The 27,874-nt window shown below is 52.8% G+C and overlaps 1 protein-coding gene across 2 annotated transcripts in view; it reads right to left on the bottom strand.

Moving 5' to 3' along the window:
• Nucleotides 1–34: 34 nt before the first annotated feature.
• GRIK5 (glutamate ionotropic receptor kainate type subunit 5) overlaps nt 35–27,874 on the bottom strand; it is a 63,581-nt gene continuing 35,741 nt past the window's right edge. Inside the window, exons 13-20 of one of the 2 annotated variants that reach the window (XM_070771110.1) lie at nt 21,221–21,337; nt 20,945–21,054; nt 20,383–20,556; nt 9,239–9,404; nt 8,448–8,673; nt 5,673–5,801; nt 5,448–5,569; nt 35–1,026 (exon numbers count right to left, since the gene is read on the bottom strand). In XM_070771110.1, coding sequence (XP_070627211.1) covers nt 610–1,026; nt 5,448–5,569; nt 5,673–5,801; nt 8,448–8,673; nt 9,239–9,404; nt 20,383–20,556; nt 20,945–21,054; nt 21,221–21,337 — 1,461 coding nt within the window. In that variant the 3' untranslated portion in view covers nt 35–609. The remainder of the gene's footprint in view (nt 1,027–5,447; nt 5,570–5,672; nt 5,802–8,447; nt 8,674–9,238; nt 9,405–20,382; nt 20,557–20,944; nt 21,055–21,220; nt 21,338–27,874) is intronic. The other variant, XM_070771111.1, reaches the window with a different exon arrangement.

Genomic DNA, 27,874 nt, shown 5'->3' with positions numbered 1-27,874 from the left:
GGTGCCCTCACACCCCCAGGAAATGAGACCTGCGTATCCCCAGCTTTGGGGTTTTGTTCTTTTTTTTATTCCAACAGGGACTGGGCTGTGGCAGGGGGAGGGATGGAGGCCCAACTGACCCCCTCCCTGTGGGGGTCTCATAGAAATTCGGAGGTTTCTCCCCAAAAAAAAGAGAGAAAGAGAAGAGTCGAGGGGCGCCAGGGGACACCCATCTGCCCAGAGGCTTCCCACTTCTCCAGAAGTGGGGAGGGCTGCGTCAAGTCTTGGGGAGCCTGAGAAGTCCCAGGATGGGGTTCTCCCCGCGGACTGCTTTCTGCTTCCGGGAACGACCCCTGCAGTCCCGGCCCCCGGAGTTCTCGGTCCCTGCGCTCGTCTTTGTCCGCAGTCGGGGGCGGAGTGCGGGCGTCCGCGGCTCCCTCCGGCGAGTCCACTAGGGGGCGCAGGCAGGCTCTGGAACCGAGCCTCGGACTTCACCGGGAACCGAAGGCAAAATCGCGGCGTCCGGTGCGCGGCGGGCGCAAGTCTCGTCCCTCGCCCACTGGGGAAGCGAGGGCGACCGGGGCCTGGGGCGAGCCCGGCCCCTGCATCAGTCCGGGCGCCCTCCCGTGGTCACTCGTGCTCGGCCAGCTCGCGGGGGCCGGCGGGGCGGGGCCGGGGCGGGCTGGTGGCTTCGGCGGGGGCGCCCAGGCCACGCGGGGGCGCGCCGGCCCCGGACGCCCGCAGTGCCTGGATGCGCCGGCACTCCTGGCAGACGCGCACGTGGGTGCAGGGCGTGGGGGCGGGGGGCCGAGCCCCGCCTGGCGGCCCCGGATCGTCCAGGAGGCGCTGGGGGCCCCCGTGCGCGCTGCCCGCATCCGCGCCAGCAGAGTAGAGCTTGCCGTTGCTAAGGCGCATCTCGCGGACGGCGCGCAGCGACAGCAGGGCCCGGCTGGGGCCGCCGGGCCGCCGGCGCCGGCGGGAACGCGACGTCTTGCGGCAGGACACGGCGTGCCGCAGCTCCTGCAGCATCTCCTGGCACACCGACACCTGGGGGCGGCGCGGGGCGGCGGTCATGGTCTGCGCCCTCCCTGCCGCCGCGCCTCCTCCCTCTCCACGCCTCTGGTCCTCCAGGCCACGCTCTTCACATCCTCCTGCTCTCCCCGCCCCACCGCTGTGTTCACCTCTCTTCCTCTTTCCCACCTGCGCTCTCGTCCTCTCCCTTCCTTCCATCCTCTCCTGGCTTCCTAGGCTCTTCCCTCGCAGGTCCCTTCTCTCCCCGTGCTCTTCCTTCTCGCCTCTCAACTCCTGTCTGTCCTCCACTTCTCTCTCCCGTCTCCCTTATTCTCTGGATTTGTTCTTAAATCGGCCCTTCACCTCTGAGCCATGCTCCTCTCCTCCTCCTATCTCGCCTCTTGTCTTTTCACTCGGAAGTTTCTAACTGCTTCTAGTCCTTCCCTCCTACTTGTTCTCCATCCTCTGTCACTGATTCCTGTGCTCGGTACTGACCACCTACTGGTGGCTCAGATGGTAAAGAATCTGCCTGCATAGCAGGAGACCCAGGTTTGATCCCTGGGTGCGGAAGATCCCCTGGAGAAGGCAATGGCTACTTACTCCAGTACTCTTGCCTAGAAAATCCCACAGACAGAGGAACCTGGAGAGCTGCAGCCCATGGGGTCGCAAAGAGTCAGGCACAACTGAGTGACTAACACTTTCACAACGTACAGGCAGACCACCTACAGTGTCCCAGGCACCGTCTGGGAGCATTAGGGCCACAGCAGAGAACAGGTGGAAGCCCCTGCCCTCCTGGAGGTTATAGTCCAGCATGCAGAGACAAAACCTAAAGACACAGTATGTTCGACGGTGATGAGTGCTTTGGAGAAAAATTAAATTCGGAAGAGAGATAGGGGCGTGGGTGGGGAGCAAGGTGGAACGTTGAGATGAGACTTTAGGGGAGACTCGTTGAGAAGAGGACTTGCAAGTAGACAAAGGCAGGGCGGGGATGAGCTGCATGGGACCCGGTAGGAGGGAGGGCAGACAGTTCAGCTGGATACAGGTGAGGAGGTGCTGGAAGAACCTGGAGCAGGTCAGGGTGGTTGGGGTGGGGTGGGCAAGGGGGCATGGCAGGAGATAAGGTCAGAGGAGCAATGGGGGCTGGCTCGTTTAAGGCCCAGAGTCCACAGTAAGCATTTGGCTTTTACTCTGAGTCAGATGAGCCGACTCACTGGAAAAGACCCTGATGCTGGGAAAGATTGAAGGTAGGAGAAGGGGATGACAGAGGACGAGATGGTTGGATGGCATCATTGACTCAACGGAATGAGTTTGAGCAAGCTCCAGGAGATGGTGAAGGACAGGCAACCCTGGCGTGGTGCAGTCCATGGGGTCCCAAAGAGTCAGACACGACTGAGTGACTGAACAACTGAGTCAGAAGAGTTTTAGATACAGGACTGCTGTGCTTTCACCAGATCACTCTGAAGCTGTGCTGAGAAGACTGTAGGGAGGCCAAGGGCAAGAGCAGGGAGGCCCCTAAGAAACCACTCTGATCACCAGGCAAGAGATGGCAGTGACTGGACCAGTGTGGTGGTGGCCAAGGAGGTGAGAAGAGTTTGAATTCTGGGTGTGTTTCAAAGGGAGAGCCCACAGTTTTTGCTGAGATCATGTAGAGGGCGTGAGGAAGAGGGAGGGGTGAAGGGTGACTCTACACGTTTTGGTCCCAGCGATGACAGTGTTGCCTGGTGGGTGGGCAGGAGCTCCGTGCTGGCCACATGACATCACGCACCACCTGGTGGACATCCGCGTGGAGGTGCAGATACAGGGAGCTGAATTTACAAACTGTGGGTTCAGGGAGAGGTCCCTGGAAGGGATACACACCTGGGGGTTATGGCAGTCAGCCTCCAAGATCCTGCCCCCGGGGAGTTCACACCTTTGTGTAATCCCCTTTGCCTTTGTAGGAAGGCCACTGTGTGATCCACAGAATAAGGCTAGGTCGGCTGACATTTTGGCTCTCTCTTGGATCCCTCGCTCTGGGACAAGTCGGCTGCCACAGCCTGAGGACACTCAAGCAGCCCTATGGAGAAGTCTCTGAGTGAGGAACTGAGGCCTCCTGCCCACTGCCATGTGAATGAGTGTATTTTTATTCTATCTCAGGATGTTTTGACATCTTAAACATCTTGCTAGCCAGGGAGAGACCACTCTCCCAGAGCTAGCCGATTCTTAGGGACAGCAAAGAGCTGGGAACCTGCCTTTCATACGAAAACCCAACCAGTTCTGAATCTATACTCCCCCTTTATTTGACTCACACACCAAACCCTAAAACAACCCAGGGCAGGTACCAGACAAGTAGAGACCACCCCTCTAGCCCAGAGCCTGCTAACAGCGTTCACATGGCCGAGTACTAAGCCATTTCCCCACTTGCCTTGCCTTTCCCAATAAAGCCTCTGCCCTAGGCTTCTCTTTCCCTTCTTCTGCTTCCTGAATAAAGGTGGCGCTTTCCTTGTGGCCCCAGTGGCGTTGGTGGTGGGGGGAGCACGGGCTTCTGTTAGGTGATATAAGTACTAAATTCTTCTTTCCCTGGCACTGGCGTCTCCAAATCATCACCCAGTCACTCCCATAAATTAAAACCCCAAGTACACTGTGAGACAGGGAGCCATCCTAGAAACAGATCCTCTAGCCCCATTGGGGCCTCTGTGCGTGCGTGCTAAGTCACTTCAGTTGTGTCCGACTCTTTGCGACCCTATGGACTGTAGCCTCCAGGCTCCTCTGTTCATGGGATTCTCCAGGCAAGAATACTGGAGTGGATTGCCATGCCCCCTCCTCCAGGGGATCTTCCTGACCCAGGAAGCGAACCTGCATCTCTTACATATCCTGGATTGGCAGGCAGGTTCTTTACCACTAGCAGCACCTGGGAAGCCCCCAGACAACAGCAACTCCCCATGAAATCATGCACGTGACCTTAGCAGAGACACTGAGCTGCCAGGACCACCCAGCTAAGCTGCTCCAGATTCCTGACCTATGGAAACTATGAACTGGTATCAGTTTGTTGTTGGAAGTTGCTAAAACGGGGGATAGCTTGTTACGTGGCAACGGATGAATAATGCAGGAGTCATCAGCATTCGGTCTTGCAAACCATTTGGCTGGAAGAGATCACCGAGGGAGGTGAGGAAGAGAAGTCCAAGGCTCGAGCCCTAGGGCCCCCCAACGAGAATGTCAGAGAGGTAGGAGGAAGATGAGACAGGAGCAGGACCAGAGAGGGCTGAGGAGGTGGTGACCAGCTGTGTGGGAGCCCTGGGCTACCTCACAGTGATGAGGCCAGAGACTCAGGCACCGGATTTCAGATGTGAAGGTTGTGGATGGCGAGACTGGCTTCAGCAGAGGGGCGGGGACAGAAGGTGGATGGGAGTGTGTCCAAGAATGAATGGAAGGACAGAAACTGGAAACACCCTGTCAAGGCTACCACAGAAGGGGAGGAATGGGCTGGTGACCAGGAGGGGAATCTGAGTCGAGAGAGAGGATTCCTTGAAGATGGGAGAAAGGATAGTGTATCTGTCTGACACCTGGCTTGATCCGATAGAGAGAGGAAAACTGATGATGCTGGAGGGAAGGAAAGCTGAGGCATGTCCTTGGGAAGGCGAGAGGGTACCGGGCATAGGTGGAGGGAGTGTTAGCGAGGAGGTGGATGCTCATTTGGAATAACTAATGGGGCGAGTGGAGAGGGCAGACGGGTGGCGGGATGTGGAGGTGAGGGCTGGCAGGCTCTCGGACTCCTCTGCTTTTCTCAGGCGAGCAGAAGCAAGGTCAAGGGCTCACAGCGGGAGGGGGAGGCGGGGCTGGAGGCTGGCAGAGGGCGCGCAAGGTGGGAATCGCGGAGGAGGAGCGAGGGGGCGGGCCGCCGGGTCAGCGGTGAAGCGTGGGTGGGCAGCCCGCGCCGGCACAGGGCGTGAGAGCGGCCAGCACGCCGGCTTCCTTGCTGCCGCATACAGCTGCATTCTCCTTGCCCCGTTGTCTCTCCTGCTATTTCTTCCTTATCCACCACCTCGTTCTCTCCCCAGCCTTCTCTCGGTGCCCCTTCTCACTCCTTCCCCCACATCCTCACGGCTGCCGGCGCCCTCTTCCCGCTCTACCTTTCCTCATGTCCGTGGACCCTCTCTCTCGTCTTCCTTCTGCCCTCTCCTCTTTTTTTTTAAAGTTTCGCTGCCCTGCAGCTTGTGGGATCTTAGTTCCCCGACCAGGGATTGAACCGGGACCCTCTGCCTTGAGACCACCAAGTCCTAACCACTGGACCACCAGCGAAGTCCCTGCTCTCACCTCTTTCTGGAGCTCTGGGACCCCTGGAGGATCGTCTCTCCCCTCCCTGGCTCCCACCCCTTCCCCCGCATTCTTCCAGGAATGGCTCCCAGTGCCACAGTCTTCACGACCCCCCACCACCCCCGAGGTCCCGCTTTTCCCCGCATACCCTTCATTAGCCTCCTTACCTCTTCTGACTCTGCCGACCTCCGTGTGGACCATATGAACTCCATGACCGCCACGAAGACAGCGATGATGAGGCCACAGATAAGCACGACAAAAATGCCCCCGATGTTCTCCATGCCCAAGCCTGGGGGTGGAAGGGGAGAGCCAGGGGTCGGGCCTTGTGGGCGGGGGAGGAAGGGGCCAGTGAGGGGCCTCCAGGAAGGGCAGGGTGCGCGGGGGCAGCTGACCTTTGGCTCGGTGGTCCTCCTCCTTGGGGCAGCGGCCCCCCTCCCACCACTTGCGCTTCAGGATCTCCAGCCGGTTGTTCTCCTGAAGCTGAAGGATGGCCAGCGTGATCTCATCCCGGAACGGGGAGCCTGGACCAGGCACATGGCAGGGGCAGGTCATCGGGACACTGGAGCCCTGCCCCCCAAGGCCCAGCTCCTCTCCTCCCGGCTCTGCCGTGTGCCCAGCATCTTCCCTGTCCACCCTCTATCTGACTACTGCTCACCATCTCCCCTTAACCACCTCTGGGCCAAGCCCCCAACCTGTCACATTTGTCACCATTTCCCCCTCCCAGGACAGCAAGGAGATCAAACCAGTCAATCCTAAAGGAAATCAACCCTGAATTGGAAAAACTGATGCTGAAGCTGCAGCTCCAATACTTTGGCCACCTGATGCAAAGAGCTGACTCATTGGAAAAGACCCTGATGCTGAGAAAGACTGAAGGCAGGAGGAGAAGCGGGGGACAGAGGATGAGATGGTTGGATGGCATCATCAACTCAATGGACATGAGTTTGAGTAGACTCTGGGAGATAGTGAAGGACAGTGAAGCCTGGCATGCTGCAGTCCGTGGGATTACAAAGAGTCAGACACAACTGAGCGACTGAACAACACCACTCCCTTCCTTGTGGCCCCCTCCCTCACTCCTCACTGAAGCTCTTCTCAACACAGCAGCCAGAGAGACAATTTCAGAAACACAGTCATAGATCACACCTCTCTGGTGCTTAAAACTCTCCAATGACTTCTGTTTGCAGCTAGAAAAAAAAAGATGTTCACAGGTTCAACAAGATCCTGCATTCACCGGTCCTGCCACCTGGGGCTCCCTCAGGACTTTTGCTTCTGCCTGGAATGTTCGTTTCCTTACTTCACTCAAGGTGCAGCTCACATGGTGCCTCAGAAAGGTCTTCTCTAACTCTGTTTAAAATGCCAGGGACTTCCCCAGCAGTCTGGTGGTTAGGGCTCTGTGCTTTCACTACGGGGGGCCTGGGTTCAATCCCTGGTTGGTGAACTAAGATATGGCAAGCTATGTGGTGCAGCCAGATAAAAAAAGATGACAACAAGCACCCCACTCCCTGTCCATCTCTTCCGCTAATTTACTTCAGAGCAGTAGTGACCACATGATGTCACCTTATAAGGCTATGTGTTAACTGTCTGTCTGCCATCTTCGCCCCAGTAGACAGCTGAGGTGGGGGCTCAGCAGCTAGCTCCCTGCTGTGGCCTCTGAGTACCCAGCACAGTCCTGGCACACAGTAGGGCATCAGACCTGCCACATGCCCAGTCACACCTCTCCTCTGCATGGCCCCAGACCTGAACCACCTCTCTCCTCCCTGCCTCAGATCCTTCCCTTAAACTATCCTTGGGTCCCATCCACATCCTACCCTGAACTAATTATGGTAATTCTTTTTAAAAAAAATATTTTTTTTCTGTGGACCACTTTTAAGGTCTCTATTGAATTTGTTACAATATTGCTTCTGTTTTATGTTTTGGTTTTTGGACTGTAAGGCATCTTAGCTTCCCAACCAGGGATCAAACCTGCGCCCCCTGCATTGGAAGGTGAAGTCTTAACCACTGGACCACCAGGGGAGTCCCCACTATGATGATTCCAGGTGCCAGAAACTAGGGCAAGTGTGGTGATGGGTATTTAGCAGACACCTACTATGTGCTAGACCCTTGGTCTACAGAAATGTATTCAGGTCTCACAGTGATCCTGTGAGGCACGTACTGTTGCTGTTCAGTCCCTAAGTTGTGTCTGACCCTTTGCGACCCCATGGACTGTAACCCCCCAGGCTCCCCTGTCCAAGGGATTTTCCCGGCAAGAATACTGGAGTGGGTTGCCATTTCCTTCTCCAGGGCATCTTCCCCACTCAGGGACTGAACCCACATCTCCTGCATTGGCAGGTGGATTCTTTACCGCTGAGCCACCAGGGAAGCCCGAGGTAGGTATTACCACCCTCGTTATCTGAAGGAGGCAGATGACATTGTCGCCTGAGTCAGGGAGGAAGCTGGGATTGTAATCCACGTTGGTGTGACTCCGGATCCTGTCTCTCAGAGCACCAGGCACCACAGTTTCCCCGATAACAGCACTGACCCTACTGCAAAGCTGCTAAAATTTGGGCTCATTTGTTATGTAGTCACAGGTGAGTAATGCAGCAATCATCAGAATATAGGCAGGTTTAAAAGCCAAAATTGGGTGACAGAATCAGTGGTGAGTTTCCAGCACCAGCCCTGGAAAAACTCGTCCAGGTCTCCCTGGCAGATCCATCCATCATTCTTCCTCCCTCCCTTCCACCCATCCAACAACATCCATTGTCATTTCCTGAGCACCTGCGCTGGGCCAGGCTGTGGGTTTGGTGCAGAGAATGTGAAGTCAGCAAAACCATACCCTCCCCCCTGGAGGGGCCCTGGGGCAATGGGAGAAGGTGGCGAGCCTCACAGGGTTCTCCCAGCTGCTCTGCAGGGCTGGAGTGGATGGCTCCTAGGCCTGTTTATCCTGGTGGAGGGCACAGAGGCTCAGGAAGGTGGCGACACCTGCCCAAGGCCACACAGGCAGGAGGCTACACAGAGCACACCCAGCCTGCTCAGGGAGGGTCTGGCCCACCCTGTGGCCTGCTCACACTTGTGGCTTGGCTCCGGCCGCCCGGGGACCCAGGGCTGCCACTCAGCGAGGGTCTGGCCCTCCCTGTGGCCTGCTCACACTTGCGGCTTGGCTCCGGCCGCCCGGGGACCCAGGGCTGCCATACCCAGCGGCATGCCGATGCCGTAGCCCTTGGTGTCGAGGAGGCCCCCGATCTGGGTGAGGTTGCAGTTGAGGCGCCGGTGGTACTCGTTCATGGTGGACTCGAGCAGGAAGGCGTAGCGGGAGTTGAGGACGCGGGCGATGCCCTCCTCTGTGCTCTTGACAAACACGCTGGGCTGCTTCGACTGCATGTAGTTCCACATCCGCTGGTACGTCTGGTATCGTGAATTCTGGGCAAGGGGAGCACGGGGAGGGGAGCACGGGGAGGGGAGCACGAGGAGGGGAGCACGGGTGAGGGTCTTTCCACTCCTGCCTTTCCCCGAGCCCTCTGCCCTCCAGGAGGTCTCCCTCAAGCGGAGAGAGTGAGGAGACCAGAGGAAGACAGAGCCAAGGACAGAGAGACAAGACAGACAGACAGACTACTCAAGGCCAGGTCCAAACCATCCCCACACCCACCAGCCCAGCGAGGAACCCGAGGACTGAAGGCTTGGGAAGGAGGGGGCGTGACCTGTTTTCCAACCCTTTTTCTCTCTCCCACCCTTGGGTCTTGGCGCAGCTTAACACCCAGCCCTGTCTTCCCAGTGTTCCCAGGGTATATCCAGAGAAGCAGAAGCTCCACCCCATTATCTCTCCAGGGCCCAGCCTGCTTCAGGGAGACCTCCATCCAGGCCAAACAGGACAGCTTTCCTCCTCCAGGCCCTGTGGGGACCTTATGAGGAATGCCCTGCCCTACCCTAAGCTGCTGTGCGTGGCGGTGACCCCAACACCAAGCCAGGGCGGCCCCGGGGGCCCCACCTGAAAGAAGGTCATGGTGGAGCCGGCGTGGATGGTGCCGTACTCGATGTTGGTCTGGTCTGCCAGGTCGTCGGCCGACTCCACGGGCACCTCCATGCGCTGCACGGTGAGGAAGGCGGCCAGGTTGGCCGTGTAGGAGGAGATGATGATCAAGGTGAAGGCCCACCTGAGGGGTGGGAGGGGTGAGCCACGGGCTGGAGCCCCCCTGCCACTTCGCCCCTGTGGCCATGCACCCCTTGGTGGTGCCCCCTCAGTGACCCCAGCATCTAGAAGGCTAGAAGGCTGATTGCTGACTGGGATCACAGAATCCCATGGACAGAGCAGCCTGGTGGGCTACAGTACATGGCATCACAAAGAGCTGGGAGGGGCTGGGATCATAGAATCTGGAGCCAGATCCCTGGGTTTACATTTTTAAAAAGATTTTTATTTATTTATTTGGCTGCACCAGGTCTTAGCTGAGCATGTGGGATATAGTTCCCTGAGCAGGGATTGAACAAAGGTCCCCCTCCATTGGGAGTGGAGTTGAAGCCACTGGACCACCAGGGAAGTCCCTTCCCTGGGTTTAAGTATTACTTCCAGAGACTTCCTGGTAGCTCAGACAGTAAAGACTTCTGCAATGCAGAAGACCCGGATTTGACCCCAGGGTTGGGAAGATCCCCTGGAGGAGGGCATGGCAACCCACTCCAGTATTCTTTCCTGGAGAATCCCATGGACAGAGGAGCCTGGCGGGCTACAGTCCATGGTGTCACAAAGAGTTGGACACAACTGAGCAACTAACACTTTCTTTCCAGAGACTTCCACTGTCAGAAACACAAGAGAATGAGATGGTCTGGAAATACCCTCTTACTGTGAACTATTAATAGAAAACTGGACAGGGTATAGGAAATGACCTTAGACAAAGGACAACAGGCATTACAGGACCAGGATCCCTGAGGGAAGAGAAACAATGAAGTAAGATTTGCTTGCCATTACCCAGCTGGACTTAATTTATAGACGGCCGTGCCAGGAAGGAAAACCCTGAGTCTGGCAAACTCACTGAGCTGCAGAGATGGAGATCAGAGATCAAGAAGGCCGAGAGATGGCTGGCATTCATGAGACAGAATGCCCAAGAGGAAGCAGCAGAATGCTCAGCGTTCTAGTAATCTGCAAAGCTTCTCTTTTGAATCTTTGGCTGAATGTCAGTTGTGTATGCACTGGATAAAACTCCAAGGGGTCAGATAAGAACGTTCAAAGGGAGAACAATTTCCAGGGCTCATACAGGGATGGGAATCTTTTGAGCTCCTAACCAGAGTAGAGAGATTTCTTTGAATGCATAAGACATTCAATAGAGATAAAGGATAACACATTAGAATTAGTTGTTATGCTGCTACTGCTACTGCTAAGTCGCTTCAGTCGTGTCCGACTCTATGCGACCCCATAGACAGCTAGACCTACCCTAAAAGAGCTTAAAAACAGGCCTGGAAAGACTCAAAAGAATCCACAAGTAACTGTCTTGCGGGGGGAAAAAAAAAAACCCAACAAACCCAAAGATTCTTTAATACATGCAACAATGTAAACAATATAAAATCCACAATGTCTGTCATCCAATTAAAAAAAAATACCAGATAAACAAACGTGCAGGAAACTGACTCACAACTAGGAAAAAGTTGCTCAACGGAAGCCGAACTAGAATTGGCAGAGATGATGGAATTAGCAGCAAGGACATTAAACAGCTATTACAAAGACATTCAGAATGATCGAGGATGTAAAGAAAAACATGAACATGTTGCAGAGGGAAATGGAAGAAAAGAACAGAAATCTCTATATGAAATATACAACATCTAAAAGGAAATTTTTACTGGAAGGATCTACACAGATTAGACACTGCACAGAAAACAGATTTTGAAGACAGCAAAAGAATCTATTCAAAAGAAACACATACACAAAAAATGAAACACAAAGAGGGAAAAAAATGACCGACAATGAACACAGAGCCTTAGTGGCCTGAGGAATAACACCAAGTGGTCTCACATCCATGATGGGAGTCCCAGAGACAGAAGAGAGTAAGGGGGTAACAGAAAAAAATATTGGAAAAAGTAATGTCCAAAATTTCTCAAATTTAGTGAAAATTATAAACTTGCAGATCCAAGAATCTCAATAAGCCCCAAGTAAGACAACATACATACACACATTATTAGTTATTTCTTGTTTTAGAAATAACATTTTACACCAAGTTTATAAAGTCTGAATTTTTTCTGAATGAATGCAACTAATTTTTATAAGTAAATGCTGGGTTTTATGAGCTTTCCAGGTGACTCAGTGGTGAAGAATCCACCTGCAATGCAGGAGACATGGAGACCCAGGTTTGATCCCTGGGTCAGGAAGATCTCCTAGAGAAGGAAATGGCAACCCACTCTAGTATTCCCACCTGGGAAATCCCACGGACAGAGAAGCCTGGCGGGCTACAGTCCATGGGATTGAAAAAATACACGACCTAACAATTAAACAACATCAAATAAATACCAATAATTATACTGCAGGTAAATGGTCTCGGCCTGGGGTTGGCAAACTATGGCCCACAGGCAAGATCTGACTTAATGTTTCTGTGCAGCCCACAGGCTAAGAATGGCTTTCACATTTTAAAATGCTTAAGAACAAACTGAAGGAAGAGTAACAGCTCATGACATGTGACACATAAAATTCAAATTTCACTGTCAGTGTTCATAAAGTTTTATTGGGGGAATTCCCTGGCGATCCAGCGGTTAGGACTCTGAGCTTCCAATGTAGGGGGCACGGGGCATGCGTTGGATCCCTGGTTGGGGAACTAAGATCCCACATGCCCTGCTGTGCAGCCAAAAAAAAAAAAAAAAGTTTAATTGGAACACAACCACACTCATTCAATCAAGGCTGCTTTTGTACCATAATCAGGGTTAGACAGATGCAACAGATACCATATGACCAGCAAAGCCTGAAATATTTATAATTTGGCCCAATACTCAAAAAAAGTTTGCCAATCCCTGGTCCTAGGCCTAAGTACGTGCTGTCTATAAGAAAACCACTTTAAATATAACAGTGTAGGTAAGCTGACAATGAAAGGACGGGGGAAAGATATAATATGGAACACTGCACTAAAAATGTTGGGGATGGCCCTGGTTGGTCCAGTGGCTAAGACTCCAATCACTAAGGCTACAGTGATTGAACAGGGGGCCCTGGTTCGATCCCTGGTTAGGGAACTAGATCCCACATGCTGCAACTAAGATGCAGTGCAGCCAAATAAATACTTCTTAAAAAAAGCTGGGATGGCTATATGAATATCAAAAAAGGTAACCCCAAAACAAGGAATTTATCAGGAATAAAGAGGAAGTGAAAGTGAAAGTCACTTAGTCGTGTCCGACTCTGAGACCCCATGGACTATATAGTCAATTCTGGCCAATTCTCTAGGCCAGAATACTGTAGTGGGTAGCCTTTCCTTTCTCCAGGGGATCTTCCCAACCCAGAAATTGAACCCAGGTCTCCTGCATTGGGTGGGTTCTTTACCAGCTGAGCCACAAGGGAAGCCCAAGAATACTGGAGTGGGTAGCCTTTCCCTTCTCCAGGGGATCTTCCCGACCCAGGAATCGAACCAGGGTCTCCTGCATTGCAGGCGGATTCTTTACCAACTGAGCTACATAATAGCAAAAGGGTCAATTTATCAAAAAGACACAACAGTCCCAAACATGGATGCACCTAATTACACAGCTTCAAAATTCATAAAGCAAAACCTGATAGAACTGAAAAGAGAAACATAAAATTTCTCCACAAGTAGTGATCTCAACACTCTTCTCTCAGTAATTGACAGAAGCAGTAAACAGAAAGTCAGTAAGCATATAGAAGACATGAAGACAAGAGTAACCTACGGTCCTAATTCCCATTTACAAAACATTGCACCCACCAACAGCAAAACACACATTCTACGCATGTGCATGTAGAACATTTACCAGGATAGACTCTATGCTGAGTCATAAAACAAGTCTCAACAAATGACAAAGGATTAAAATCCTACAGAGAATATTCACTGACCACAGTGGAAATAAAGTAGAAATCAAGGTCCCTGGAAAATCCCCAAATCCTGGCTCCATCACTGATGAGCTGTGAGACCATGGATTCACCCGTGAGGTTAAGTATAATCATAGGCCCCCACAGGAATTCCCTCACAGGCCAGTGGTTAGGACTCCATGCTTTCAGTGTTAAGTGGGTGGGTTCAATCCCTGGTGGAGGGACTAAGATCCCATAAGCCTCAGAGTGTGGCCCAAATAACAGTATTTATAATAATATTAATAATGATAATAATTGTAGGTCGCTCCTCACAGGGCTGTTCTAAGAGTGAGTTACGACACAGACCAAGTGCCATGCATGTGTGTGCTTTCGTGGTCCTGTGACTCAGGACAGACTTGGGAAAAGAAGTACCCACTGGCCTGGCTCTAGACCCAAAGGCAATCACCTGCCTTGGCCTGGCCCTCTATCCTCCCACCAGGCAGATGAGAGGGGCTAGGCTCCCTGCCAAAGTACAGATACAGATCTGTGGGGCCTGAAGACAGGAAAGATGCTGAGAGGTCCTTCCAGACCACCCCCTCCTCCAGCGGATAATGATGAGAAGAGCAGCTGTCCTCTGCTGAGCACGCATGCTCACTCCTGTGCTAGGTGCTGGGATGCGGGTGGAGTGTAGGATAAACGGATGAATAATACGCCTTTTCCAAAAGCAACCCAAACTCGACTCACACAAAGATCCAGGGTCCACCATAATCTCTCTGGAAGCCAAGTCTCTTCAAATCTACCCCACGGGTCAATGCTGTCATTCACTCAAGACAAAATGATTCAGTGCCTGATACAACCCAGGCACCCTGAAACCCCAGGGACAGCACTGCAGACGGGCGGTGGCGGTGGTGGGGGTGATGGGGCCGTTCACCAAGACAGAACCTGGGGACCAATTTTGGAGTAAGGACGTGAGCTCCATTTTGGGCAAGCTGAGTTTGAGGGTGCCTCATGGAGGGATCTGCAGTTGAGGACTTGGGAAGGGAAGCTGGGGGTATAGAGTGGTGGTTCCCGGGCAGGGAGTGGCCCCAGGGTTGTTTGCAGAAAGTGCTTGGTGAGGTGCGGGGCACTCTGGTGACCAGTGATTGTGTGGCGTCCTGATGTCAGTGGGTGGGGACAGGTGTCGACCAGACAGCCTAGTCTAAACATGGAAAATCCTGTACATGATTATCTGACTCTTAACTCCCTGGTACATAAAAACCAGGGCTTCCCAGGTGGCACTATTGGTAAAGAATCTGCTTGCCAACACAGGAGACTCAGGTTCGATCTCTGGGTCAGGAAGATCCCCTGGAGAAGGAAATGGCAATCCACCCCAGTGTTCCCACCTGGAGAATCCTATGGACAGAGGAGCCTGGTGGGCGACCGTCCATGGGGTTGCAAAGAGTCGGACATGACTGAGCATGCACGGACATAAAAACAAAAATATTTTTGGCATGGCTAGAATAGAAACCAACATTTCTAGAAATGTTTAGAAATGTTTACCTATTGTTTAGATTGAGGAACAAAGCTGGATGTTGTTTTATTTGAAACCTTGCCAAGAACTGTTCACAGTTTGGGGAAATCATGTCTCTGACAGCAGCCCTGCCTGTGGTATTTGAGTCACGGTGTGGACACTTGGACCAGCTGCGTTGATGAGTCTCACATTCGTGGTGATTTGTATTGTACAGATACACTTATCTGCCAATGATTTCAAAGCGTAACGCCTCAGGTATTGACATCATTCTATTAAACAGTCTGTCTTCTCATAATTGCAAAGGTATCCACTACCTGTAGGTTCGGCCACCTGACCACTGCAATCTGTCTTGGAGCACAGTCCCGCCCAAGCATTTAGGTATTGCTTTCCTACTGTTTTATCATCAATCACTTCCCCTTTTCTCCTTTGTATTGAAATCAGGGCATTATATTGACTTGTTCTGAATCATGTGTGTAGGTTGATGTATTACCTTTGAATTTCATTAGGGTGGAAAAGAGATGTTACCAAATATTTGTTATAAAAACAGGGCATTGGGTTCCTTGGTGGCTAAGTGGTAAAGAATCTGCCTGCCAATGCAGAAGACACATGTTTGATCCCTGATCCAGGAAGATCCCACATGCTACAGAGTAATTGAGCCCATGTACCAGAACTATTGATCCTGTGCTCCAGAGCCTATGAACTGCAACTACTGGAGCCCAAGCGCCCTAGGGCCCGTGCTCCGCCACAAGAGAGGCCACGGCACTGCGAAGCCTGTGCACTTCAGCTAGAGGGTAGCCTCCACTCGCCACTAGAGGAAAGGCCATGCAGCAACGAAGACCCAGCACAGCCACAAACAAATAAATTTATTTTTTTAAAAAAGAAGGCATTGAAGGAGTTCCCTAGTGGTCTAGTGGTTAAGGGGGGCTTCCCAGGTGGCGCTAGTGGTAAAGAACCCACCTGCCAATGCAGGAGACTTAAGAGACATGGGTTCGATCCCTGGGTTGGGAAGATCCCCTGGAGGAGGGCATGGCAACCCACTCCAGTATTCTTGCCTGGAGAATCCCATGGACAGAGGAGCCTGGTGGGCTACAGTCCAGGGGTCACAGAGACTCAGACACAACTGAAGTAACTTAGCATGTGCACAGGCTAGTGGTTAGGAGTCTGCATTTTCACTGCTGTGGCCTGCATTCAAGCCCTGGTCAGGGATTGAGATCCCACACGCAGTGTGGAGTGGTCAAAATAAACAATAGTGTTTTGTTTGTTTTTTAAAGAGGGCATTGAGTCTGTGAGCACTGAAGAATCACTGGTGTGGAGTGAGAGAGAGCAAGGGCCAAAGGAGCCCATGGTGAAATGGAACAGAGGATCCAGAGGTCGCAGGGAACCAGGAAGACACAGCAGCCTAGGAGCAAAGAGTTTCTAGAAAGAGGATGGCTAACAGGGTGTGCTGGCCATATCAATAAAGGGGGCACATGTGACCCTGGTGGACGTGGGGAAGGGAACAGAGCGAGACCTGAGGTTTGGGGGCTTTCTTTACCTGGAGGGCGTGAGGAGAGGGTGACCTGGCCTGAGAAGTTGACAAGGGCAAAGGAGGTGTAAGGACCGACTTCAAGGGAGTGATGGGGGAGCCCAGGAGGGACAGGGCTGGGGTCAGAGCGTGAACTCGGAAATACTGATTTTCAAGGCAGAACTGGGGCCTCCCTGGCAGCCCAGTGGTTAAGACTCGGGGCTTCCAGTGCAGGGGGTGCGAGTTCAACCCCTGTTTGGGGAACTAAGATCCCACAGGCCATGGGGCATGGCCAAAAATAATAAAGAATCAAGGCAGAACTGTCCCAAATGATGATGCGCCCTTGGGTGTGGCTGCAGGAGGCTGTGGTCCAGGTGGACACGAGATGAGGGGCCCAAGAGGCGGGCTCTGGGGGGCTGCTGCTGTTCCTGTGGCAACCACATCCCTGGGGCATAGAACACCCAGCTGGGGAAGAGGGTCCCTGACTGAGGAGCAGAAGGGATGGGCTATAGAGAGGTTGTCACTGGTCCCCCATCTGACCTGGGGACTCAGCCAGATTTGTCACGGCGCGTCCCTCCCTGCCCTTGCAGCCACCTCCTCACACAGGTCGCCCTCTCCCGCCTGGGTGAATGTGCCTCCCTCTCCTTGGCAGGTCTGCCTCTGCTTGCACCTTTAGGACTCAGCCTAGATGTCACCTCCCTCAGAGGTGCCCTTCCTAAGCATCTTCATTCTTCTTCACTGCACCCTGTTGGCTTCTTCAATAGCTCAGCTTATGTGCATCTGATACATCGTTACATTTAAAATGCTAATAAAATTCACTTAGGATGTGTGGTAGGCAGAAGAAATCCTTGCCCCTAAGACGTCTATATGCACATCCCTGGAACTTGTATGTTCCTTCACAGAGTAAGAGGCTCTTCACAGGGGACTTCCCTGGTGGTCCAGTGGCTAAGACTCTGTACTTCCAGTGCAGGGGGCCCAGATTCGATCCTTGGTCAGGAAGCTTGATTCCATATGCCGTAACTAGGAGTTAGCATGCTGCAACTGAAGACCCGGCATGTCATAATGAAGATCAAAGATTCTGAGTGCCAGAACTGAGACCCAGTGCATCCAAATAAATAATTTTTTTGTTAAAAAGGGTCTTTGAAGATAGAATTAAGTTAAGCATCCTGAGTTTGGGAGATTGACCTGGAGTATCCAGGTGGGCCCATGGAATCACAGGGGTCCTTATAAGGGGAAGAAGGAGGTCAGAGTCAGAGAGAGATTTGAGGATGCTGTGCTGCTGGCTTTGAAGCTAGAGGAAGAGGCCACAAGCCCAGGAATGCAGGCAGCTTCTAAAAGCTGGAAAAGGCAAGGAAATGGATTCTTCCCTAGAGCCTTCAGAATTGGCCCTCCCAACACCTTGACTTTAGCCCAGTGATATCTATCTTGCACTTCTGACCTCCAAAGCTGTAAGAGAATAAATTTACATTGTTTTTAAAACCACTAAGTTTGTGGTAATTTGTTGCAACAGCAACAGAAAACTGAAGGCAGGGTGTAACTCCTGAAGTGATGCCAATTCCAAGACATTTAAAAGAAATCGTTGAGATTCAAAAGTTTCAAAGCTAGTGGGCCAAGCAAATTGCAAACAACTGCCAGACGGTAGATAGTCCCACTTAGTTGAGAGAAAGACCTGCCACCGTTATGGCTGGTCTTGAATGAACAAGTTTTGAATCAGACAGTATCATTGGGATACAATCCTGGCATAAAATATGATGTCCTTGTGTTTATTTATCTCTTTACTTATTTATTCTCAGCTCCTTTGCCTCTTAATTTTCCACCTGAGTAAGTGGCACATAGAAAGGGCTCAGAAGCACTTTGTGCTGAATGACTATTGACGCACTGACTGTAACAGACGCGGACCAGGCCCAACGTCCTGGGTGCCCCTGGAGAGGTCACCAAGGGCCTAGGGAGCAGAGCCAGGCTCAGGCAGCACCCAGGGACTGGGGGGATGGGTGGCACCGGGGCGGGAAGCTGGCTCAGCCTCACCCTGCCTCTAGCCTAACGCGCTCTCTAGGGAACCACTTCCTCTCTCTAGGTCTCGGCCTTCTAATCCATAAAACTTGGAGAATGTTCCTTGTTCTAGGCGTGCTCCTCAGCTTTCTGTGGTTCTAAGGAGGAAAAGTCATGACCAACCTAGATAGCACATTCAAAAGCAGAGACATTACTTTGCCAACAAAGGTCCGTCTAGTCAAGGCTATGGTTTTTCCTGTGGTCATGTATGGATGTGAGAGTTGAACTGTGAAGAAGGCTGAGCGCCGAAGAATTGATGCTTTTGAACTGTGGTGTTGGAGAAGGCTCTTGAGAGTCCCTTGGACTGCAAGGAGATCCAACCAGTCCATTCTGAAGGAGATCAGCCCTGGGATTTCTTTGGAAGGAATGATGCTAAAGCTGAAACTCCAGTCTTTTGGCCACCTCATGCGAAGAGTTGACTCATTGGAAAAGACTCTGATGCTGGGAGGGATTGGGGGCAGGAGGAAAAGGGGACGACAGAGGATGAGATGGCTGGATGGCATCACCGACTCGATGGACGTGAGTCTGAGTGAACTCTGAGTGTTGGTGATGGACAGAGAGGCCTGGCATGCTGCGATTCATGGGGTCGCAAAGAGTCAGACATGACTGAGCGACTGAACTGAACTGAACTGAAGGAGGAAAAGGAGCTGAGAAGAGTCACATGAGCTGCAACCAAGCCCATCTGCTATTTAAAAGACAGGATGGGGACTTCCCTGGTGGTCCAGTGGTTAAGACTCTGCACTCCTGATGCAGGGGGCACAGGTGCCATCCCTGGTTGGAGAACTAAGATCCCACATACCATCCCCCTGCTGTCACTTCAGTCGTGTCCGACTCTGTGCGACCCCAGAGATGGCAGCCCACCAGGCTCCCCTGTCCATGGGATTTTCCAGGCAAGAACACTGGAGTGGGTTGCCATCTCCTTCTCCAATGCATGAAAGTGAAAAGTGAAAGGGAAGTTGCTCAGTCGTGTCCAACTCTTTGTGACCCCATGGACTGCAGCCTACCAGGCTCCTCCATCCATGGGATTTTCCAGGCAAGAGTACTGGAGTGGGGTGCCACTGCCTTCTCCACCCACATATCATGGGGCTAAATAAATCAAAGACAGGGTGGCAGACATGAGCGCTTACGGAAGCGAGGCCAGAAAGTGACCGGGGGAGGCAGAGGGCCTGGGGTCAATGGAGCGGCATCGACACCAGGTGGGAGTGCCAGCTGTGCAACACCAGAGCTCCCAAAGCTTTCAGAAGTGAGAAATCTGAATGTGGGGAGTTCCCTGGTGGCCTCATGGTTAGGGCAGCAGGCTCTCACTGCCGAGGCCCGGGGTTCAATCCCTGGCTGGGAAACAGATTCCTGCAAGCCGCGTGGCGTAGCCAAAACAAAACAGAAAAAGAAAGAAGCCTGGGGCTTCCCTGGTAGTCCAGTGGTTAAGAACAGCCGAGCTCCCAGTGCAGGGGGCATGGCTTCGATCCCTATAGGATCTGGGGAACTAAGCTTCTACATGCCACGTGGCCAACAGATAAACTAATTTAATTAAGTATTTTTCTTTTAAGAAGAAAGAAGTCTGAATTTGTAAGTGAATTTGCCCAATTTTTAAATGACAACTAATCCAAAAAATGTAAATCTATGAACCAGACACCACCGGTTGTCAGTGTCTGCTCTCTGGTATGAAGCTTCTCGGAGCTTGTCTCAGAGTCAAAATAAGCTCTGTTCAAGGTACTGGGTCCCTGTGGGGCTCTGAGGGAGCAGGTGTCTGACTGGGCCTCAGCCTTGGCCTCTGGACAGTGAAGGCCATCGTGGCTCAAGGATTCTAGTCTCTGTGATTGCCTGGGGCAATGTCCCAGACAGTGACTACCACACTCATGCTGTCCTGATTACATGAGACGTGGGCATTTTTACTCCCATTTCTCGGATGAGGAGACTGAGGCATGGAGAGGGTCGTACAGCCAGTGAGCTGCAGAGCTGGGGCTTAGCTCGCCCTACCCCGTGTCCCATCACCTGGCTGGCGTGGGGAACAGGAATGGGCCCAGGTCTCAGGAGGGACCCCCAAAACACCCCACCCACCCCAGTTGGGGCGGGCAGACAGCCTCTCACCAGACTCCGCTGACGCAGCGCGTGGACAGCGCCCGGGGCATGATCTCCGAGCCCTGCTGCATGAAGCCCCCCACGGGGAACCAGAGGCTGTTGCCCAGCGTGTACTGGTTCTCCAGGATGTGGGGGCGCGCCCGCAGGCACGGGTGCGGGTTGTACCACTCGTAGGGGCTCAGCCTGTGGAGAGACACAGCGGGTGGGAAGAAAGAGAACAGGAGAGAGAGAGAGCCACCATGATGAGAAGAGACGGGAAGACACATGGAGAGGAAGAGAGACACAGACGAGCAGGGAGAGGCACACACACACAGACAGTGGGGGCAAAAGAGGAAGAGGACAGAAGAACGAGAAGGGGAGAGGCCTGGAGAGGACCACGGAGCAGAAGCCAGAGACACAGGGAGGAAACACAGAGACGGGCCGGAAAGGGAGAAGGGAGGGCGGGTGCAGGGAACCCAAGACTCCAAGTGGAGCCGAGACAATCAGGACAGACAGGAAGGTCAGCTGCAGAGAGCCCAGCTCCTGCGTCCGCCCTGCCCCCTCCCTCCCAGGCAGCAGGTAGCAGGCTCACCTGGCGGCCAGGAACAGGACGCAACTGACGGCCAGATAGGCAAGAAGCATGAAGAGCCAAACGGCCGGAGAGAAGGGGTCCAGGAAGGAAAAGTAGCCGGGCTTGCGGCCCTGGTGGGGGAGGGAGTGTGAGCAGAGTCCCCCCCAGGCCCTCCCAAAGCCCCGGGGTCCACAGGCCCCACTACGGCAGGCAAGGTCCAGCCTGCAGCCTCTGTCTCTCTCGGGCCTCAATGCCACCCCCGCCCCACCCCCGGCCACGTCTCCAGGGGAACCATACCATATGCACCCGGTAGAGGATGCTGATCCCCAGGGTCATGAAGGGCTTGGAGAAGTCGATGACCTTCTCCCGCTCAGCTGTGATGGTGAACGCAGCCACAGCCAGGTCTGCCTTCTGCTGGAGGGGAGGCGGGGCGGGGGCAGAGGGGTGGGCCAGGGAGACAGACGCGCAGTTAGAGAGAGCTGTACCGAGGGAACGATTTGGAGTATCAGAAGCCAAGAGAGAGGCACCCAGAGAGCAGGACGGCAGGAGGAGCCAGGGGTCCTGGCACCCTGGGCCCGTATTGGACCCGTCATCTCACGTCCTCCTTCCTCCCAGCTGCCCTGCCTCATCCAATCTCTCCCGCTCCCCTCCCCCAACGTCAAGCTCATCATTTAAGGCCCTGCTTTATAAAATCTACCACAGACCCCCCGCCACTCCCACCACGCCGGGGTCCTGAGATTGGAGTCAAGATGCCCGGACGCTGACCCACTCAGGACCCTCCGGGAGCCTTGGTTTCTCTTCGGTATGAACAGTTAACAACAGGTAACATTTATCAAGCTTACTTCGTGCCAGGCTCCGAGCTAGATGCCACTTTATAGGGTTTATCTTGTATAATCTTCTCAACAGCTCCCTGGGGGCCAGTACTAGCCCCATTTTACAGCTGGGGAGACTGAGTCTCAGAGAGGCCAAGGCACTGAGGAATAAAGGCACAACAGCTGGGGATCATAACACAGACGTGTGACCTCCACGCTCCTGCCCCTGACAGGTGCTAGGGACCCAGGTGTGTGCACCCAGGCATCCCGAGACCCAGGACTACGCCCAGCTCCTTTGAGAGAATGACCTCGAGAGGAGCTGCACATAGTCTTGAGTCAGGGAAGGGTGGGTGGCTGGGGTCCACGTCTGACGTGGTGAAGGGAGGGAGAAAAGGGTGTGTTGGGGAGGTCTGGCTGGCGCACCGGGATGCCTGACCCAAAGAGGCCATCTTGCTCAAGTGGACATCAGTCAGTCATTAGCTGTGGGCAGGACCCAGGCTGGGAAAAAACCTGGCACTTCACACACACATATACAGACCCTGGAGACACACACACACACTGCACATGTGAGCACTGTACACGGACAGGTCTACACCAGCAACATATACGCACCACGCCAAATCCACACGAGTGTCCAGACACAGGCTACCCACGTGGACTCAGGCAGACAGACACGTGCCCAGTACACGAGAGCAGGTGATGTGGTGTGGGGGGGTCATCCCCTGGAGGCACAGTGCACACACGTGAACACGTGGCCTCACACGCACACATACATGACAGAGGAGGCAGGGAGCTGGTACGGGCCGGGTGTGGGAGGAGGGAGCCCTGGCTCTGACCCAAGCCCGCTGGGTGACCCGGGACAGGGGCTTCCGTGTCTCTGAGCCTCAGTTTGTTTCTCTGTAAAATGGGGGCAATACATGTAGGCGAGAGGTCTCCTGGGTTGGGACCCGGCTCCCAGGGTGCCTCTTCCATGAACACCGGCTCCGCCCCCACGGCCTCAACTGGGCCCAGCACTGACTCCCAATTCAAGCACAGACCTTAAACCCTGGGGCTGAAACAGAAGAGTCAAGGTCCTGGATCACTGGTCTGGGAGGAGGGACATGCTCACCTCCCCAAGGCACTGAGACTGGCAGCATGGGAGGTAACAGAGGCTGGGGCAGAACTGGGGGAAGGGAGAGAGGGCTCAGGCCTCGAAGGAGAGAGGGGTGCCACAGGCTGCATCAGAACCAGGGTCACAGAGAGATCACGTGGGGCCCAAATGAAATCCGCGACCGGGGGAGAAGAGACCCATCTGAAAGATCACTCGATGTCAGGGAAAAAAGACAGACCCGAAAGACAAACCAAGAGCAGAGGGAGATATGCAGGTGAAACGATTCCTGCCAGGTGGGGGTCAGACGACATGGCCCCAGTGAGACTTGGGAGCAGCGATGGTGAAGCCAGAGGCTTCGACATGTGGCAAGGGCCCAGAACACACTGGGTTCACAGCCCACCCTTGGGGATTTCTGCATGTTGAGAGTAAGGAGTGGTTCCCTCTGTTTTTTGTTGGCCCACAACCTGCAGATTCTGAGTTCTGTGACCAGGAATCGAACCTGTGCCCCCAGCAGTGAAAGCACCAAGTCCTAACCACTGGACCACCAGGGAATTCCGGTTTTCTCCTTTGTTGTGCACTTGCCCCTCTTATGACTAATACGTGAACTGTCAGGAACAATGCCAGCAAATACAGGAATCTTATTTCATGCACCCCAGGAGGTCTGTCTTGACAAAGGTCCTCCATGATAACCCGTCAGCCTCCTCACTGCCACACAACCCCACCTCCGCTAATAACACCCCCAATCCAAAGTGATAATCACCTGTTTAAAACCCAGGGGTGGCTTCCCCACTGCACCCAAGACAGTGTCCAGGGTGGCTGGAGCAGAAAGGGAGGGGTAGAGGACTTCCTGGTGGTCCATTGGCTAAGACTCTGTGTTCCCAAAGCAGGGACCCGGGTTCGACCCCTGGTCTTGCCACAACTGAGACTGAAGATCCTGTGTGCTTCAACTGAGAGCTGGTGCAGCCAAATAAATAAATATTAAAAAAAGAAAAAGAAAGTAAGGGGTGGGAAATTCAGTGGAGTGGGGACCAGGGCCCTTCAGGGCCCTGCAGGCCAGGGTGAGGCGGCCAATTCTGCTCCAAGGACAGTGGAAGACATCACATCAGAGGGTGTGAGCAGGAGGTGACTGATCTGGTTGCCTTGAGAACAGACCACAGGGGCAAGAGTGGAAGCGGGCATAGGGGTGAGATGGGCAGGGAGAAAGCTGACTAAAGGTGTCCATGGAGATGCTGGGGGCGGGCAAAGTGGTGGTGGTCAGATTCAGATTTCATTCTGAACAGAGGACAGACAGATCCTTAAAGGCTGAAAGTTCCTTCTAGACTCCTCTCAGAGACTTAAAACTCCCCCTCCCTTTCCACCTCCTCCTCCCCGCCTCTTCATTTTCCAAAAGAGACACCCATTCCTTTGAGAAGACTTCCCTTCCCCAAGGTGACCCTGACAGTTTCATTTCTGGGATGAAATTGGGAAGAAGCCAAATGACTAGCCACCTGTAGAAATGATGGGGGGTGAGGGGTTGTCTAAATGTCCAAAAACCAACCACTTGTGACTGTCCCGCTGCCCCCAGCCTGCCCTGTGCACCAGCTCTGTGCAAACCATCTGGGCTGTGCCATCGGCTCCCTGTAGGGGGCGCCAGAGGAAGGCTGCAGGGCTGGAGGAATGAGAGTGACCTGCACTTTCCAGTGGGCTCTCGGGTCCCCAGCCTTCCTTTCTGCACCAAAGGTAGCTGCGGTTCTTCCCAGGACAGCAGACAAATCCAGTCTGCAGCCTCCTAGCACTTGCAGTGGGCTTCCCTGATAGCTCAGTGGTAAAGAATCCGCCTGCCAATGCAGGAGACAGGGATTCGATCCCTGGGTCGGGAAGATCCCCTGTAAGGAAATGGCAACCCACTCCAGCATTCTTGCCTGGAAAATCCCATGGACAGAGGAGCCTGGCAGGCTACAGTCCATGGGGTCACAAAAAAGTCTGACATGACTTAGCGACTAAGAAGGACAACAAGCGCTTGCAGAACGAGCCTCAAAGAGCCCTTCCTCAGTTTCCAACAGCGTCAGCTCCTCTCTGTTCCTTCGGAACTTGAGACAGAGGGGCTTCCTGACTTGCTACCTCCGTGCCTGAGAGCAAGGATATGTGAACCACGGCCAGGTCTAGTGCATCTGCCCAATTTTGTAAATGAAGTCTTACTGGAACCCAGCCAGCCTCACTCGTTTAGCTATCGTCTGCAACTGCTTTCCAGACAAAAGAGTTGAGTAGCGACAGGATGACCTGGAAGCCGGGACTATTTACATCCAGCCCCTTGCAGAAAAAGTTGGCCTCAGACTTCAACTTTTACCCTTCCAGTTACCTAGTTAGCAACTTCATTCCTAGTGAATACTTCTCTTCATTCAGATATTTGGAGTGACCTGTTTCCCGGTAGGACCCTGACTGGAGCACAGATGACAATACTCAGATCACACGAGTCCTCAGGTCACATGGTCACTATCCATGGAGAGGTGTTCGATCTCTATGGGGGCCCAGTAATGAGCAGTTTCTCAAACTGAAAAAAATAGTATCTACAGAAAAGAGCCTGATTTGCTTCAAAGCCCTCGCGGTCTGCAGTGAGTGACCTCCTGCTGCCTGATCCCTATTTGCCACCAGCACTCTGCACATCCCTGGATCTGCCGGGTCATCAGGTCCGGGCGTCAGTCAGGTCAGATTACATGAAGCCAGCACCTGCTGCGGTCTTTGTACTCTGGGCCTCCCTCAAAATGAAAAGTCTTACAAATTGTTTGGTAAAAGGACGGAAGCAGCACACGCAGTGAGACCCAGGGGTAAGTTGCTGCTCAAATCCAAAGTCCCACCAAACATCCGCAAAACCAGACCAACAGCATCTCTGCCTCAAAGGTCTGAGTCTCAGCTCTACTGGGCCTCTCTCGAGTTTCTAAGTTTCAGTCTTTCTAACTTCTTCTCCTTTCCCCTTAGCCCTCAGGGTGGTGGGTGCTTCCTGCAGCTGCTACCCTCAGGATCCCTTAGTTTCCTTTTTACTCTTTTGGTTAGCAGGTTCACAATTTTCATTTTGTTGCTAAATTGTGTCCCAACTTTTTTGCAGCCCCATGGACTGTAGCCTGCCAGGCTCCTTTGTTCGTGGGATTCTCCAGGCAGAAATACCGGAGTGGGCTGCCATTCCCTTCTCCAGGGGATCTTCCCAACCCAGGGATAGAATCCCCGTCTCTGCATTGGCAGGTGGATTCTTTCCCACTGAGACAACAGGGAAGCCCTCTAACAACTTTACATCTAGTTAACAATTCTTGTTTTTTTTTTTGGCTACACTGTGAAGCCTGCAGGATCTGCCCGGACACTGAGCAGAGAAAGCACAGAGTCTTAACCGCTGGACTGCCAGGGATTTCCCAAGCTAACAATTCTTTTTTGAAGAGATTTGTCTATTTTTGGTTATGCTGGGTCTTTGTTGCTGCACAAGGACTTTCTGTAGTTGTGGCAAGCGGGGGCACCTCTCTAGTTGTGGCTCACAGGCTCCAGAGCAGGGGCTCAGTAGTTGTGGCACAAGCTCGGTTGCTTCGCAGCACATAGGATCTTCCCAGAACAGGGATCGAATCCATGTCCCCTGCTTTGGCAGGCGGATTCTTAACCACTGGACTACCAGGGAAGCGCAACAAATAGCTATATTAAATTCTCTCTATTCCAATAGCTGATAGGAGGAAAAATCCCTGGTGGTCCAGTGGTTAAGACTGATATGGATGGGACTTCCCTGATGGCCCCAGGGGTTAAGAATCCACCCTGCAATGCAGGGGACGTGGGTTCGATCCCTTGTCGAGGAACTAAGATCCCACATACCTTGGGGCAACTAAGCCCGCACCTCACAATGAGAAAGTCCAGGCACCACAAGGAAGGATCCCACAAGATTCAGTGAAGATATCACACGTTCTAACTAGGACCCGATGCGGCCAAATAAAGAAATATTTTAAAATAAAATTTAAAAAACTGATAGGGATAAAAATAGATAGTTACATAGATGGCTGTAGAAGTCCCAGTAGGGGATTGTAGATAGACAGGAAAACCTAGGGAACTTCAAGAGACCATTCTAAGTAAAGCGAAAGTGAAATCACTTAGTCATGCCCAACTCTTTGTGATCCCATGGACTGTAGCCCACAAGGCTCCTCTGTCCATGGTGTTTTCCAGGCAAGAACACTGGAGTGGGTTGCCATTTCCTTCTCCAGGTGATCTTCCCATCCCAGGGATCAAACCCAGGTCTCCTGCACTGCAGGCAGCCTCTTTACCATCTGAGCCACCGGGGAAGCTCTACTCTAAGGTGAGGGTCACTCAAGAGAGCTATTACAATATCCTGGGATGAAGCAGGTTTGCTTAACTACAAAGCCATGAGTAAAAGCATGCGATATGCCCCAGGTCATTAAGTGAAAGAAAAAAAAAAAAAATGAAGCTTGCATTGTGCTGGTCGAGATCAGCAAAATAATGATCCTTAGGGTTAAGGACAGATTTAAGGGAAAGGTTAACATTTCAAAGCAAGAGACTGTCGTTACATGGAAACTGAGATGATTCAACATATTTTAGGACATGTTACCACCATTCTGCTGATTTCAATAAGCTCTGTGACAGTCCTAGTTTGACCTTATAGGGTCAAACACTCTAAAGAGGCTAGTGATGTAAGCCTGACATCAACTGGAAGAAAGAGGAAGAAGGTGGTCCTTTCCCCCCTTCTCCACTTTCCGTTGATTATAAGTGTTAGTGTTCAGTCAACTTATAAGGGTATAAGTTGCTCAGTTGTGTCCTCTTTGTAACCCCATAGACTGTAGCCCACCAGGTTCCTCTGTCCATGGGATTTCCCAGCCAAAAATACTGGAGTGGGTAGCCATTTCCCCTTCCAGGGAACCTTCCCAACCCAGGGATCGAACCTAGGTCTCCTGCATTGCAGGCAGATTCTTTCCCTTCTGAGCTACCAGTTAAGCCCAAAATGTAGTTTTTGGGACACAGCCCCTGCACCTGCCCACTTGCATCCCACACAAGCAAGTGGAATATTAGTAATTCTACTTCTTGCCTATC

The sequence above is a fragment of the Bos indicus genome, chromosome 18 (genome assembly GCF_029378745.1).
Source record: "Bos indicus isolate NIAB-ARS_2022 breed Sahiwal x Tharparkar chromosome 18, NIAB-ARS_B.indTharparkar_mat_pri_1.0, whole genome shotgun sequence".
Lineage (NCBI taxonomy): Eukaryota > Metazoa > Chordata > Mammalia > Artiodactyla > Bovidae > Bos > Bos indicus.
This window is presented reverse-complemented; position numbering and strand designations above follow the sequence as displayed.